Source organism: Schistocerca americana, chromosome 1 (assembly GCF_021461395.2).
Source record: "Schistocerca americana isolate TAMUIC-IGC-003095 chromosome 1, iqSchAmer2.1, whole genome shotgun sequence".
Classification (NCBI taxonomy): domain Eukaryota; kingdom Metazoa; phylum Arthropoda; class Insecta; order Orthoptera; family Acrididae; genus Schistocerca; species Schistocerca americana.
In genome coordinates, this window is record NC_060119.1 from 78014867 (window position 1) to 78032936 (window position 18070).

The window sequence follows — 18070 nt, forward strand, 5'->3', positions numbered from 1 at the left end:
GCAGCGCTCACAGACGAGCTACTCGCTGCACAGTGCCTCGTCTTCTTCGTAGCGGGCTTCGAGACATCGTCGACCACAATGAGCTTCTGCATCCACGAACTGGCAGTCAACCCGCATATCCAGGACCGCCTCAGGGATGAAGTCGACAGCGTGCTCAGCAAACATGGAGGGCAGGTGACGTACGAAGCCGTGCACGAGATGTCCTACCTCGACATGGTGGTCGCAGGTAAGGGGAATTCAACCACCGACATTAAATAGACTCATGGAAATATGAAAAGCTTACAGTTTACACCTGTAAACACGAGACAAGTGAGAACAGTGATTAAAAGCTCGCGAACTTCTAGATGGTTGATAGTGTTCTCATCCCGCCCTTCCGCAGGAAATGGTGAAGATGGCTGTTGTCGAAATGTTGCGGTTTCTAAACTCGGCGGACCGACTGGAAACACGAGAGCTTTTCCTTCATACTTGGGAACACAACATTTGCAGCGGAACTGATAGACGGCAGTTAAGTTCATGACCCATAGCTCTGTGCCATAAACGTATACGAGATCATTTATCAGTCAGGCTCATCACAAGTTTGAACCTGTCCTCCATGTTTTACTACTTTGAGCTATTTTTATCTTTCATTTCTGTCTAGGTGCCACAAGAAACGTTTTCTTTAGGCTGTTTTGTATATTCCTGTCTTCACAGCGACAGGGTTAACCTTGTGCCGGAATATAAAGCCCACTAATGTGTCCCACGCTATGGTAACAGTCTCCCATACATTTATTTCCTCACCGATCCCGGAAAACTCCATTGCTTCTTATTTGATTACATCTTTTAGTGTCACATTTGAAATGCTCCAATTTTGTTCTTCTCCTGGCAACTGATAGTACGACTTCCTCTTCTATATGATGTTACCTTTATTTACTTAAATCCAAGTCCAAAAAGGACCAAACACAACATAATACCAAGACTACAGTCTAATGTTACGCCAGAGAATTTCATACTTCGCGAATCCAAGGTTCCGCAGCAAGGGCATTTGCTGTAAACAAATCTACTATGTCAGAGGGCTTGCTCAGATTACCGTAAACCAACAAAAGTTCGGAGTCGTGTCTTGAACCACATACACAAAATTTATCGCCACTGGCGACCCACACCTTCAGATTAACCTTTCCGCTCGTCACTCCTGTTCTCAAACTGTTGACAGCCACCCAAGTCCCGTATCGGAGACCGCAGCCTCATGGCAATTTCTCTTTTGCTGTCCACAATCCACCAGGGGACTTTGCTCTCCACATCTCATATTGACGGGCTATTGCGGAAGTTGAAAGAGGAAACGTTTTCTCGATTTCCATCGTTGTGGATAAGCAACAGTTCCAAACAATCGATTACTCGCATTCGTTTCTTGTCTCTTCTTTTCAGTCTCTCATGTTACATGTCTTGTTACAACTGGAGTCGTTGTTCCCCTTAGCAAAAATATCATGTTGACTGGAGTACGGCTCAGGCATGCTGTGACTACGTAACCTGTCCCGTGGAGAGACACGCCCACGTGGTTAGCGTAAGCTGAGTTCCTCGGCGTACTCTACAGTAGAGAAACACAGACCGAGCGCGGGTGGGCAGCAGAGGCTGGGCTGCTCCTCCCGCGTCGTGTTTATCAGTTTGAGTAGGATACCGGTTTCTGGTGCATACCTTCTATCGGGTGTCGCTTATAAGTTAGGGCACGGTATACTTTCAGCCCCAGCTATCGGAGGTGAATGCAGTGACTTAAACTGCATCAGCTCTCTTCTTGCCTCCTTGACGCGTAGATCGAAGCCGCATATGAGTTCAATACGGGTTGGGTTTGGTGCGGTTGTCGTCATAGTGGATACCAAGTCCTTTGAGAGCACGCGTTGGCTTGGACTCTACTATTTTAACTGTCGGTTCGTTATGACCGATAGCTGTGGCGTCTGCGTAGATGAAGAACTGGGTTCCAGTGTTGAATGGCTGATAGCTCCTACATATGTTTTGCAAATATCAGATCCAGCACATTTCCTTATGGAACGCCATTCTCCTGCGTTCTCCATCGGCTCTTTTTGCCCCTCAGTTTGACAATAAATCGTCTGTTCTGCAGCAGAGACTGATTAAACTGTATCAGTTCTTAGTTGTAAACAGCTTCCTGGTTTCTTGTTATTTATGGTATCATAAGCAGCTCTAAGATCGATAGAAGCAAATCCTCTTACCTGCTTTCTTTCACACCCTTCCTCGATGTGCTGGGTTAAATGATGTAACCATTATTTGACTGAAATTATATGAAACCTGTCTGTCATTTAATAATCTACCAGCCGACAGAGTCAAAATTTCGATTGAAAACCATTCTCTGAATAATTTTAAACAAAAGGTACATAAGTGAGACCGGTCTGGACTTCTTGGGGAATCGTTATTTGCTTGGTTTGCTTTGGTTGCCTTGCTACAGATCTTCGAGATTATCATTGTAGACCACTGTTCATCAGTTTCAGGCCGAGAGTCCTTATTTTCTCCGATCTCATGTGATTTGAGCCTTCATATTTGATGCTTTACATCATAGGCATCAGATACCAGAAAAACCTTATTGAAGAAAATAATCTGTTTCTGTTTTCTTCTTTGCTTCAGTCATCGTAGCTTTGCTCACTAAATGAGAGAATTCTTCCCAATTTCCGCAAATGTATCGTCCCCAACGCGTAAGCAATCCGTTATTATCGTACCATCGCCCTACATCACATTCGTATTTGCGCTGCTTATCTTTCAGTTACGTACCATGTTAAGTATGCATTCCGTCGCATTCAAAGAGTCTTCGAAGTCTATCTTAGAATCTACTGGGAGTGCTGTGTCGCCTGCAAACCTTAGTATTCGAGTGTGTCCTCCGTGGTGTACTTTTAATACTTTTCCTAAATTCCCTTTCAATTGTTCCATCGATTCACAGACTTGCATATTGAACAACCACGGTGATCCACTCCACCCTGCGTTAAACAGAGTGATCATTAATAAAACCCAAGCGGCTCTGGGCGCTTCAGTCTGGAACCGCGCCACCTCTACGTACGCAGGTTCGAATCTTGCCCAGGGCACGGATGTGTGTGATGTCCTTAGGTTAGTTAGGTTTAAGTAATTCTAAGTTCTAGGGGACTGATGACCTCAGATGTTAAGTCCCATAGTGCTCAGAGCCATTTGAATTAACAAAACCGACAAACTGCAGGAACGGTAAAGGTGGCTTTGTCGGTAAAGAGGACTGATGATAGAAATCACATAATTATGATGGTCTGGTGGAAAAGCTATCGACAAAATCCTTTCTGTGGAGGGAGACTCGCTGCTGATAACCCTTGCACTCTCTGCAGGTGATAGGGATAGTAGCAGTTGTCGTGCAACTTTGTCTTACACCATGTCAGTGGCCCACTTGCCTGGGGCTTGTACTTGGGTTCGTCTCGATATCTTGTAGTCCGCCGCCTTCATGCAGCTTCGTCTGTCTGAGGAGCCACGAGCACAGAAGTGCGAAAAAAGAGCTTGAAATACGTATGTTTTTGGATAGGGTCTGCCTTTAGCAAAACACAATTTTGTTCTTTAACTCAAACATGTTTCACTGGAGTTGCAGCGTCTTCAGTGATCTTTTGTTTTCCATCTGATAAAGATAAAGAGTGTTCTTTGTTGTTTGTATACATTTAGATATCAGTTTTCAAATCGTAATTACAGATATTTGAAAAGACACATAATTTACGAGTTCATACCTTTTTACCACATGGTGTGGTTTTTCTGATGTGTTGTTTTTCTACAGTGACCGTTTTGTTGCACAATTTGTCATCTGCAACCATTTATACTTCAAAGTAGACAAATTGTTGAAGCCAAAATTACCATTTGAAAACTTGCTATTTCTATACGTGAAATTATTTAATTCTATTTGCGAGTGACTATTTACATAATGTTTCAATTACATTTTCCATTTAATCATCTTCACTATGTATTGAGTTGCCACTGTCACTATCACTGTAACTGTTTCATTGCATTACCAGCTGTAAAAACAAACATGACGGGCAGTGGAACAATTAAAGGCGTAAAAGCAAGATGGCTGACACTGGAACAGTTGAAAGAGTTCCTGGCAGTTGTTCTGAATCTTTCAGAGGCGTCTGTGATTTTTTTCTTGTGTGTGTGTGTGTGTGTGTGTGTGTGTGTGTGTGTGTGTGTTTGTGAATGTGTGTGTGTCAAAAGGAACAGAGAGAGAGGGAGAGAGGTAGAGAGTGAGGGTGACAGTAGGTTTAAGGATTTATTTTATTTGGTTTTATTTTACTTTATTTTGTGTGTGTGTGTGTGTTTGCGTGTGGGAGGGGCTGACATGGTGTTGGGGGGGAGAGCTCTACTGGTTGGTTTTGTCTAATAATTCCTTGAGGGCAGAGATCAGAGTACCACTGCAGAGAGCTGGATATTCACTTATCACTTGGTTGCCCTCCACTATGGCTTTTTGTGTTTGTCTGTGCTTGTGTTGGGTGTCCTTAGTTTTCTCTGTGTTGAGTTGTCTGTCCTGTAGGCTATTTTTACCCCCTGTTTTCTGAGTATTTTGCCTATTTTGTTAACTGCTTTGTTGTTGTAGGTGGGAGTGAACCACCTGTTTCTAATGGTGGGTGTTTCCTGTTCTGGTATTTACCAACTAACATACCAGGACTGCAAAGCAGTTTATATAGGGTAGACAAGCAGAAACCTTAATACCAGATACACAGTACTCAGAAGAGCATTAAAAAGCAACACCTGTCGTCCCACATTTGCTGAACATCTCATGGACAATAAACATAACCCAACAAACATCAATACGGATTAGAAAATTCTGAAATGCAGCAACAGCCCCCCCGCAAAGCTAATAATTGAAGAAAATTATCAGATACAAAAACCCACAGTGGAAGGCAAAAAAGTGATAAATGAATACACAGCCCTTTGCAATGGCACTCTGTTCTATGCCCTCGAGGAATTATTAGACAAGACCAAGCATAGAAATAACAGTTTTTCAAATCGTAATTTTGGCTTAAACAATTTGTCTACTTTAAGGTATAAGTGGTTGCAGATGACAAACTGTGCAACAAAATGGTCACTGTAGAAACACAACACGTCAGAAAAACCACACCATGTGGTAAAAAGATATGAATTCGTAATCTATGTGTCTTTTCAAGTATCTGTAATTACGATTTAAAAACTAATATCCACATGTATACAAACAACAAAGAACACTTTTTATTTTAACAGATGGAAAATTAAAGCCCATTGAAAATGCTGCAACTGTAGTGAAACATGTTTGGGTTAAAAAACAAAACTGTGTTTTGATAAAGGCGCACCCTATCCAAAAACATAGTATTCTTAAAGCAAACACAGAAGAAAAGAGCTTCAACCCCAAGATGATTATTACAGCTTGAAATGTGCGATGTGGTCGGTGTTGGTGAGTGTGCTTGTTTCGGTACAGCCGTGCTGCCTCACGGCCGTTTCCATCTGCTTGACACTACACAAACACCACCTCGGTTTGTTCCCGACACAAATACGTGACCCTTCTGCTGATTATGGTATGCTGTGTCAATGACACAACCTGTAACACACAAGGAACACAAGACATGTGGTCAGAGGAAGTGTTATTCACGAACGCGTTGTTGCGTTCGCAACAGATAACACAAGAATGGCAATCTACCAACGGTACAGCACATACATTCGATCGTACTGGTTGCTCTTTCTGTTATTAAGGTGAATTTAATATTTGCTTTGCTAGTCGCTTTGACTGTCTTGTTAAAACGACAGTTAGTTTGGGGGCAAGTATTCTCTCTATGTGTCAGTACTGGTTAGGGATACTGGCAATCAAAGAGGAGTTATTTTTTTAAAAATACATATTTATTATCGAAATGGGAAAAAAGAAGGAATTTACATTCAACTGACAGATCAGGTTTGGATCTGGTTACCAAATTCTTCATCCTAATGGAAATGGAACCTCACAACCACTCGCATACAATTAGTGCAACACTGGGCGTCCTCCCAGAACTACGTGATATCATGAGCAACGTAAGCAAAGTTATTATGTCTGGCCACCTGTCTGAGGTTAACGAAGCAAACATCAACAAACTATTTCTCTGGTCACAGCTGCTGAAAACCCACAAGCCGTTGGGCGACATGTAACTGAATGAATTTAAATTGTCAGTTGTTGTTAAGTCATTCATCAATTAGCAACGCACAGAAAAGGGGTTTCAAAATAACACATGCCTGACACTGCCATGCGGGCTTTGGGGGGGGGGGGGGGGGGGGGGCAGCTAATTGAACGCTGTCAAAACTACAGCAAATTATTTTGATGAATTATTTTCACTAGACTCGAAATTTGTTTACGACGAACTCTTCGTCCAGCAAATGTTTACAGTGATCACACCATTAGCACCAAGCAGATAACTGCCTGCGCACCAGTGGTGGGAAAATACGGTTTCACTTCAGTTGCAGGAATCACAGCAGAACGGGTAAAATACTTACGTCAAATGTAGGAAGCCTCACTCATTTTCTTTCGATCTAATTCTTAGTGTAAATAATTCGCACCGGTAGCTCATTAAGAGTCTGTTAGTCTACAGCACAGCAAAATGATAGTTACAGGAGAGAGGACTCTGACTGCAAAGAAATCAACAAAAATCATTAAAATTCGCAGCAGCTAACGGCGGAAACATGTGGTTGAACACCACTCACAGAGGAATCAGCGGTAAATCCCTGAAACACCTAGACAAAAATTTTGTAGTCTTATTTATACGCAATTCAACAAACTTTTACCAGAAGAAAACACACCTGTAAGTATAATATGGACATAGTGAAACCGACATATCACAAATGGTGAGAACACATTGCCAAGTTCCACATATAAAGAACAACATTATAAAATTTCACACTGAACAACAGCACTGCACGTGAAATTAGAGCGCAGACTGACGGCTCGCAATCGACCTGGAGTCTCCTCTTTATCATTTATTTTCTCAAAATAACACAGTTAACACATCTCTTACAGTTTCCGTTACTACAGTGGTAATCTGTCACTAACCAGCAAATTCTGCTACCTTTTTGCGTACCTTTACCAGAGGAGCCCCTGTGGTACGTCCACACACTTCGCCACCCAGTCCATTTACTGCAATATGGGTGAACCGTAGTACCGACAGTTTCTCGTCCAAACTCCATGGAGCAGGTACGTTCTTATAGGCTGTGAGCAATCTGCCCACCTAGGTTAGTGCTGCCTCAGTTTCTTCCCACTATCTGTTGTTAGCTCTAAGCTTTCCTGTATTTATTTCATCTTGTGCTCATGTACTCAAACATAACCTCACAAGAATGGAAGTGAATACAAGGAGAAGGAATGTGATATATTGGTTCATCTTTCTGTCCATTAAGCATAGTATATTAATAAAAGAAGAGACGGATATTTTAGATATCATTTAAGGGTATCAAATTAGGATTGTATGAATGTACTAAATGGAGCGTAACTAATATTTCACTTCAAATGAAATGAAATTTATCTTGCCATACATGTTGTGCTTCCGTTATTTCTAAGGTATGTTTAGTGGCCTGCCGGCCTGAGTGGCCGTGCGGTTCTAGGCGCTACAGTCTGGAGCCGAGCGACCGCTATGGTCGCAGGTTCGAATCCTGCCTCGGGCATGGATGCGTGTGATGTCCTTAGGTTAGTTAGGTTTAATTAGTTCTAAGTTCTAGGCGACTGATGACCTCATAAGTTAAGTCGCATGGTGCTCAGAGCCATTTGAACCATTTAGTGGCCTGAAAAATGTACATATATGCGTTAACACTATTTTGTTTTACAAGTTGTGCATTGTACATTGAAATACTCATTTTACAAAGGTTTGAAGATCCTCTTCTCGTTCTTCAGTGTTTGCGATTTAAAAACTGGGCTATTTTGGAAATCAGCCATTGACAAACACAATTAGTTTATTTTTATATTTCACCAGACATGTTTCGACACCAATGTGTCATCTTCTGTGGGTTAAATTTTTATTTTCTGTAAAGTACAACATCACATTTGTAATAATTTCATTACTTGAAGCCTAAGAAATACAATATTTACAATTTGTTTCGTTTTGTTTGGGCACTCACCTTAAAATTACATCGCTAATTGAACTATATTATTAAGCCGCGCAGGATTAGCCGAGCGGTCTCAGGCGATGCAGTCATAGATTGTGCGGCTGGTCCCGGCAGAGGCTCGAGTCCTCCCTCGGGCATGGGTGTGTGTGTTCGTTTTCGTCCTGTTTTGACAGAATGTCATCTGCAAACTAGCCATGAACAGAAATTACTGCTTATTTGAGGAGAGCTGTTTTGAGGTTAGAGGTTAGAGGTTATGTACGTTTCTGTACTTACATTTCCCGTCCTGTTTCGTGTCCCTGGTTGGTGTCTCAATCAGCTGCTATCTAGTGCATTGCTTTTATCAGTTCTTCATAAATTTCCGCTCACTACTTCACCTCAAATGCACTTACACAAAATGTAGCGAAATGTGATCTGAGCAGACGCTTCTGGCAATACACTCAGTGAGATGTGTCATGTATTGTCGTTGCTCACTTGTTCATCGTTGGTCTTGTGTGTGTTATGGCGCTGATTTTGAATATGTGTGTGTGTGAGTGTGTGTGTGTGTGTGAGAGAGAGAGAGATACAGAGAGAGAGAGAGAGAGAGAGAGAGACAAACAGACAGAGAGAGAGATAGAGAGAGAGGGAAGAGGGAGGGAGAAATAGGGATGGAAGAGAGAGAGAGAGAGAGAGAGAGAGAGAGAGATGGAAAGAGAGGTGGGGAGAAAACAGAAGTTCTTTTTTTCTGCTATGTTTCTTGTAGGGAGTCACCTTTGTACAGTTCATTGAGTGTTCCAAACAGTGATCTGTTGCACAGTGTTGTATTTTCATTCAGGATTCAATTCCCTGTATTATTGCTTTTTGTATTTGGTAGTTCTCCTCTATTGTGAGTTTTTGATAGAGGCTGTTCCTTTCCCTGGGGATCTTAAGATCGGTCTCCATGATTTCTGGGTGGTAGTTTCCTTGTATTACGTGGTCTACAAAAGTGGAGCGTATACTGTGACTGCTTAGGGCTGTGAGGTGTTTGGAGCACCTCATTTTGAAGTTTCTTCATGTTTGGCCTATGTAGACCGACTGGGATGCACTGCAGGTTAACTAATATATTCCAGCTTTGGAGAATTTGTCTGCAAAGGTGTTCTTAGTTCTTAGATTCTTGTGTATTGTGTTATTTGTGCGGAGTGCTATTTTTAGCCCTTGTTTCTTCAGTCTGTTTCAAATCCTGTGTACGTTTTTGTTGCTGTGTGTTAGTGTACGTCATGCTGTACTCTTTGTAGAGTGTTCCTGGTATCCTGTGTTTTGCAGGAGATTGTGTTCTTGGTTCTCTGTTGTGGCTGGTGATTTGTTAATGGTTTGTCCTCTTTTAATTAGTTTTTTTAGTTTTGTTGTTCAGTTTGTTTGTCATTTGTGTGTTGTACGCATTCTCTCTGGCTATTTGGTGTACTGTATTTAGTTCCTGTGTGTAGTCGAGTTTGTCCAGTGGAGTTCTGTTGAGACTGTATAGCATGTGTCTGAAACTTGATAGTTTGTGTGGTATTTTTTGAAATCAAAATATTCAATGAAATCATACATCCAGAACATTACAAGTTTACATAATGGTACCGATATGTAGATGACATCATTTTCTTGATTGATGAAACACAAATCCGAATAAAACAATTACACAGTGACATAAATACAGTTCACCCAAAAATGAAATTCACCATTGATACAGAGGAGGAAATTAAGCTTAATTTCTTAGACATTATCATACACAGTATCAACAAAAAACATAATTTTGGAATATTCAGGAAACCTACAGCCACAAGTACAACCATTCACATCAACTCCAACCACCCACAAGCACATAAACTTTGAAGTTCCAGACACATGATACACAGACTCAACAGTACTCCACTGGACAAACTCAACTACACACAGGAACTAAATACAATACACCAAATACCCAGAGAGAATGGGTATAACATACAAATGATTAGCAAACTGAACAACAAAATTACAAGAAAACCACCACCCAAAAAACATGGAGACCTATCTTAAGATCCTCAGAGAAAGCAACAGTCTCTATCAAAAACTCACAATAGAGGAGAACTATCAAATACAAAAAGCAATAATACAGGGAAAGAGAGTCCTGGCTGATAATACAACGCTGTGCAACAGAACACTGTTTGGAACACTCAGCGAACTATACAAAGGTGACTCGCTACAAGAAACACAACAGAAAAAATAGAACTTCTGTTTTCTTGGTTCTCTCCCCACCTCTCTTTCCATCCCTCCCCCCCCCCTCTCTCTCTCTCTCTCTCTCTCTCTCTCTTTCTCTCTCACACACACACACACACACACACACACACACACACACACACACACACATTCAAAATCAGCGCCATAACACACACAAGACCAACGATGAACAAGTGAGCAACGACGATACATGACACATCTCACTGAGTGTATCGGCAGAACTGTCTGCTCAGATCACATTTCGCCACATTTTGTGCAAGTGCATGTGAGGTGAAGTAGTGAGCGGGAATTTATGAAGAACTGGGTGAAAGCAATGCACTAAATAGTAGCTGATTGAGACACCAACTAGGTACACCAAGCAGGACGGAAAATGGAAGTACAGAAACGTACATAACCTCTAATCTCAAAACAGCTCTCCACAAATACGCAGTAATTTCAGTTCATGGCTAGTTTGCAGATTTCATGCTGCCAAAGAAACGACAAAAACAAGCACTAAAATAGATGTTTAATAATACAGTTCAATTATCGATGTAATTTTAAAGTGAGTGCCCAAACAAAATGAAGCAAATTGCAAATATTGTATTTCTTAGGCCTACAGTAATTAAATTATTACAAATGTGATGTTGTACTTTAGGAAAATAAAAATTTAATCCCCAAAAGATGACACACTGGAGTCGAAACATGTCTGGGGAAATATAAAAATAAAGTAATTGTTTCCAGAATTTAAAGTAATTGTGTTTGCATAAGGTTGATTTCCAAAATATCCCAGTTTTTACATTGAGATTATAAATAAACACTTCAGACATTTTGAAATTTTTTATGACGACATAATAGTTTCAATTTCTACTTGCAGATTTCATAGGTTTTTCCCTACACGCTTTATTGTTTAGGTTTTATTACTCTTCTTCTGTTTGTGTTCATACAAAATATCACTAACGCAGTAAGAGGGAATAAAGCCGTTTTCTTCATGTTACGTTTTGATTAATGTAGCCAACTGTTGAATGTTATTGCCAGGAATAGAACACGTGTTTATGACATCAGCATTCTGTGAATGTCTGTGTGTGCTTAAATTTATTTGAATTATATTTGCTTTACTATAATTACGTGTGTGCAAGCTTACTGCTTTTATTATTACTAATATTATTCACTTTTTAAAAATTATTTTACGAACGCGTATGAGACAGAATTTGTATTTATTTTAGGCCGAAATACAAGCTTACACAGCCACGTGCTCACACACACACACACACACACACAAACACACACACACACACACACAGAGAGAGAGAGAGAGAGAGAGAGAGAGAGAGAGAGAGAGAGAAATCACCGAGATACTGTTTATTAGTAACAGAACTCTTTATATCCCTAATGTAGAAAGTACAATATCTAAGATGAAATAATGTAAATTACGAATATGGTCATATTTCAGGTCAATAGAGATGTCTTTTGAATAACAACCCGTCAAGTGTGACACGAGAAAATTCGGTGCATTCATCCGTAATTAGACGGACCCCAACTGATAATTATGAAGGGAATACATTTTTAATTATAAGTGAATGCGAATATAAGCTAGTGTAGTGTTTCTATAATTAATGTTGCTACTTGATACTTTCATCAGTATAATCTATGTCTATCTCGGAACCACTAGTAACAGTATGGTTATTTATATAGCAGACCAATCAAGACTCTGCTATCGTAATATTCAGCATCGCAAATTTGATGAATTATTGCATCTGATTTACTTCAAAACCTTTTGAAGCTGATACTGAACGATCTTACCAGCAGAGCAAGATGTTGACAGTTGCAGGCGGTCCTGGAGCCATTCAAAAACTCTCACTGTAGACTATGACTCCAGGGCTAATACTCGGAAAGGAGTTTCAAATCCTGGTGCAAGAGTCTGTTGCTTCCCGTGAGACATCAAGCAGAGGGATGAAAATCCATCACTGTTCGGAACTCAAGTGGAAGATTTATTACACACTCTTTCTATAATTGCTATTTATCATAATATTTTGACTCCAAGATGTGAATTCCAGTTGTCACTAAAGGTCACACTATACAGGCCTTTAGCTTCACCAGCGTATATACAGACAATATTTCTCTGTGTAAAATTACATCAATGCTTAATTTGAAGTATTACATAAATGCAGCAGATCAGTAATTTGAAAGGTGAAACATTAGCTTTTTTTTATGTATCTGAATTTCTGCTGACGAAGAGATCCGTAAATAATTTTCAGGAGCATTAAATTACGTGGATCAGCGCTAGTCATTACTGACTGCTTATCTGCAATTCATAAGTACTTTGCCGTGTTTGTTTCTGCTATTTGACTCGTTTTGCATCCTTAAGGTTTCACAATCTTAATAGAACGTGAGGAACTGAACGAATGAATGAATGGCGTGAGTAACTTTCTGATTAAGCCTTTACTTAAGTATCTTAATAAAACCGATCTATTCAAAGTCTTGAGTCTGAGAAAGGTAACACAAAATATATTTTAACGGTAGCCAAAATGGCTGTTATTGGCAATATGTCACATTCTTTGAAGCTTTGTATGTTTAACATTTAGGAGCTGTTTTATAGTGGTGTCATATACAAGACAAATCAGCATTTTCGGTTACGCATTGCATAAAAACCTGAACTGTGAGGATGACGTCGTGACTTCCGAATTTATGCTGACACAACAAAATCGCTTATTATTAATTTTTTCTCAATTTTTCGCATATGGGTGGTAGTAATAAGATTTAAAATTGTATGATTTTCTTGTTTCATTTACAGAGACACTCCGGAAGTACCCTCCTCTGACGGAGTTGGACAGAATCTGCACAGTGGCGTACACCATTCCAGGCAGCAATGTCAAGATAGAGGAGGGGACCAAGCTTATCATACCGGTCTACGCCATCCACCACGACCCCAAGTACTACCCGGATCCGGAAAAGTTTGACCCGGAACGCTTTACGGAAGAGCAAAAGGCGTCACGCCATCATTTTGTTTACCTGCCTTTCGGTGAGGGACCTCGTATCTGCATAGGTAAGGGCTTCGCGTTGTGCACCTAATTTTAAATGCAGGGCTATTACAAATGATTGAAGCGATTTCATAAATTCACTGTAGCTCCATTCATTGACATATGGTCACGACACACTACAGATACGTAGAAAAACTCATAAAGTTTTGTTCGGCTGAAGCCGCCAAAATGGCGACAGGAGCCGAGAAAGCGTATGTCGTGCTTGAAATGCACTCACATCAGTCAGTCATAACAGTGCAACAACACTTCAGGACGAAGTTCAACAAAGATCCACCAACTGCTAACTCCATTCGGCCATGGTATGCGCAGTTTAAAGCTTCTGGATCCCTCTGTAAGGGGAAACCAAAGGGTCAGCCTGCAGTGAGCGAAGAAACGGTTGTACGCGTGCGGGCAAGTTTCACGCGTAGCCCGCGGAAGTCGACGGATAAAGCAAGCAGGGAGCTAAACGTACCACAGCCGACGGTTTGGAAAATCTTACGGAAAAGGCTAAAGCAGAAGCCTTACCGTTTACAATTGCTACAAGCCCTGACACCCGATGACAAAGTCAAACGCTTTGAATTTTCGGCGCGGTTGCAACAGCTCACGGAAGAGGATGCGTTCAGTGCGAAACTTGTTTTCAGTGATGAAGCAGCATTTTTTCTTAATGGTGAAGTGAACAGACACAATGTGCGAATCTGGGCGGTAGAGAATCCTCACGGATTCGTGCAGCAAATTCGCAATTCACCAAAAGTTAACGTGTTTTGTGCAATCTCGCGGTTTAAAGTTTACGGCCCCTTTTTCCTCTCCGAAAAAAACGCTACAGCACACGTGTATCTGGACATGCTGGAAAATTGGCTCATGCCACAACTGGAGACCGACAGCGCTGACTTCATCTTTCAACAGGATGGTGCTCCACCGCACTTCCATCATGATGTTCGGTATTTCTTAAACAGGAGATTGGAAAACCGATGGATCGGTCGTGGTGGAGATCATGATCAGCAATTCATGTCATGGCCTCCACGCTCTCCCGACATAACTCCATGCGATTTCTTTCTGTGGGGTTATGTGAAATATTCAGTGTTTAAACCTCCTCTACCAAGAAACGTGCCAGAACTGCGAGCTCGCATCAACGATGCTTTCGAACTCATTGATGGGGACATGCTGCGCCGAGTGTTGGAGGAACTTGATTATCGGCTTGATGTCTGCCGAATCACTAAATGGGCACATATCGAACATTTGTGAATGCCTAAAAAAACTTTTTGAGTTTTTGTATGTGTGTGCAAAGCATTGTGAAAATATCTCAAATAATAAAGTTATTGTAGAGCTGTCAAATCGCTTCAATCATTTGTAATAACCCTGTATAAAAATATGGTGATGCATCAGGAATTGATTGAAAAGAATATAGAAAAAAACAAACAATCAAGTAATATTTCAAGTCCCTGAAGAGCCTTCTGTTATGAAAAGAGTCATACTTTGCAACAAAATGTAAATCTGCCAAAGCATATTTACTAAACACAGCCTTCCGAAATGCCTTCACAAAAGAAGACGAAGTAAATATTCCAGAATTCGAATCGAGAACAGCTGCCAGCATGAGTAACGTAGATGTAAATATCCTCGGAGTAGTGAGGCAACTAAAATCACTTAATAAAGCAAGTCTTCTAGTCCAGACTGTATACCAAGTACGTTCCTTTCGGAGTACGCTGATGCATTAGCTCCATACTTAACAATCATATTCAACCGTTCGCTCAAGGAAAGATCCGTACCTAAAGACTGGAAAGTTGCACTGGTCACACCAATACTCAAGAAAGGTAGTAGAAGTAATCCACTAAATTGCAGGCCCATATCTTTAAGGTCGATATGTAGCAGGATTTTAGAACTTATGTTGTGTTCGAACATTATGAATTACATAGAAGGAAACGGTCTATTGACACACAGTCAACATGGGTTTAGAAAACATCGATCCTGTGAAAAATAAAACAAGGTCTTTATTCACATGAAGTGTTGAGTGCTATTGACAAGGGGTTTCAGATCGATTCCGTAGTTCTGGATTTCTGGAAGGCATTTGACACTGTTCCGCACAAGCGGCTCGTAGTAAAATTGCGTGCTTATGGAATATCGTCTCAGTTATGTGACTGGATTTGCGATTTCCGGTCAGAGAGGCAACAGTTCGTAGTAATTGACGGAAAGTCATCGAGTAAAACAGAAGTGATTTCAGGCGTTCCCCAAGGTAGAGTTCCATTGCTGTTACTTATCTATATAAACGATTTGGGAGACAATTTGAGCAGCCTTCTTCGGTTGTTTGCAGATAACGCTGTCGTTTATTGACTAATAAAGTCATCAATAGATCAAAACAAACTGCTAAGCGATTTAGAAAAATATCTGAATGGTGCGAAAAGTGGTAGTTTACCGTAAATAACGAAAAGTGTGAGATCATCAACATGAGTGCTAAAAGGAGCTCGTTAAACTTCGGTTACACGATAAATCAGTCTAATCTAAAAGCAGGATTTGGGCTAAAAATGATTAAAAGAAAGGCGTTTTTCGTTGCGACGGAGTCTCCTCACGAAATTCCAAACACTAACTTTCTCCTCCGAATGAGAAAGTATTTTGTTGACACCGACCTACATAGGGCGGAACGATCACCACGATAAAATAAGGGTAATCAGAGGTTTTACGGAAATATATAGGTGTGCTTTCCGCGCGCTATACGAGATTGGAATAATAGAGAATTGTGAAGGTGGATTGATGAACCCCCTGCCAGGCACTTAAATGTGATTTACAGAGCATCCATGTAGATGTAGATGTAGATGTAGATGTAGAAGGGAGGAATGGACTCATCTTATTCCAGGTTTTGCAAGCTTTATCGCTGGTATTAGAATGAAATTGCAAGGCGGAAAAATTTACAACGAGAGAAATAGTGATTAACACTAAGAGAATATGGTATAGCTTATCATAAATACTTTTTTGGTGTACATAACAGCACTCTGAACTGAAAAGATAAGGAGGATTAATAGCAATTGTTCTACTAAAGCCATTCTGTTTCATCGATGACAGAATTACCCAAGGTGAACCTGAACACGAGTTCCAAACATTGTTGTACTAGCTCTCCTTCGTTTACAAAGTTACATATCTGCAAGGTCTCTACTGCAAAAACAAAGAAATGGCATTCTACGCCGAGGGTCTGGTTCGGTCGAACATCGCACTGAGGAATAAAACCATGGAACATATTACATGTTTCAGCTACTAGGGTTGTGACAGCTCATATTTCCAAAGCAGTACCGCTGAGGGAAAACGCCGAACGTTAGCAATCCACATGTGCCACAGTCTTTAAATTCTTAAACCCAAATGTACGCAGAGAAACAATTAGGAATTATACAAAACAGTAATCGTTCCAACGCTGGCATATGAAGGAAACCTGGAGAGACACAAAAATAAAATGTTATGCATGGATCTGGACTGAGATTTCTAAGAAGAACTGATGGTGTAACAAGATTTCCCACTAAACCGGCAGAGCATCTAACATACTGGTACACAACTTCATACATCTTCAGTTAATGGAATACTAGCGGAATGCTAAAATCTCTTTGGCACATATGGCGCGAATGCAAAATGGCAGAGAAAACATTTGTGAACTGCCAATAAAAGTTGTTTAGAAGAAGATGTACTCGGTGTAGTGAAGCAGCTTAAAACCCTTAAGAGAGGCAAGGCCTCTGGTCCAGGTTGTATACCAGTGAGATTCCTTTCAGAGTTTGGTAATACAGTAGATCCATTCTTAGCAGTCGTATACAATAGCTCGCTCGTAGGAAGAGCCCTGCCCAAACACTGGAAAACTGCAGAAGTCACACGAATACCCAAGAAAGGAAATAGGAGTACTGCAATGAATTACAGACCCATTTCACAAACGTCGATTTGTGTTAGCGTTCTAGAACGTGTACTACGCTCAAACACTATAAATTATCTTGATAAAACGATTTATTAACAACCAACCAACACGGATTCATTCTGTGAAACACAAATAGCACATCGTTCTCACGAAGTAATGAGTGCTATTGACAGGGGACGCTAAATTGAATCGATATTTTTAAATTTCGAGAAAGCTTTTGACACCGATCCTCACAAGCGACGTCTAATTAAATTGCGGCCTATGGAGTATCGTCTCAGTTGTGTAAATGGATTCGTGATTTTCCGTCAGAAACGCCATAGTTCGTAATAACTGGCGGAGAGTCACAAGGTAATACGGAAGTTATATTTGGCCTTCCCGATCAACATAAACGATTTATTACGCAATCAGAGCAGCCCTCTTAGATTGTGCGCAGATTAAGTTGTCATTTACCGTATTGTAGAGTCATCAGATCATCAAAACTCATTGAAAATATGATTTAGACAAAGTACCTATATGGTACAAAAAGTGGCAGTTGACTCTGAGTGATGGAAAGTGTGAAGTTATCCACATGAGTGCTGAAAGGAATCCGTTAAATTTCGGTTACACTATATCGCAAATATAGATACTTAGGCATTACAATTACGAAAAACTTAAAGTGGAACGATCACACGGATAACGTTCAAAATTGTTTAAATGGCTCTGAGCACTATGGGACCTAACATCTCAGGTCATCAGTCCCCAAGAACTTAGAACTACTTAAACCTAACTAACATAAGGACATCACACACATCCATGCCCGAAGCAGGATTCGAACCTGCGGCCGCAGTGGTCGCGCGGTTCCAGAGCGGTGCGTCTAGAACCGCTCGGTCGCTCCGGCCAGCATGGATAATGTTGTGGAGAAAGCCAACCAAAGAGT

The 18070-nt window shown here is 40.7% G+C and overlaps 1 protein-coding gene across 2 annotated transcripts in view; it reads left to right on the forward strand.

Moving 5' to 3' along the window:
• LOC124620392 (probable cytochrome P450 6a13) overlaps positions 1-18070 on the forward strand; it is a 112606-nt gene that overhangs the window by 84518 nt on the left and 10018 nt on the right. For both annotated transcript variants that reach the window (XM_047147065.1, XM_047147066.1), the window contains exons 5-6: positions 5-226; positions 13049-13300. In XM_047147065.1, coding sequence (XP_047003021.1) covers positions 5-226; positions 13049-13300 — 474 coding nt within the window. The remainder of the gene's footprint in view (positions 1-4; positions 227-13048; positions 13301-18070) is intronic.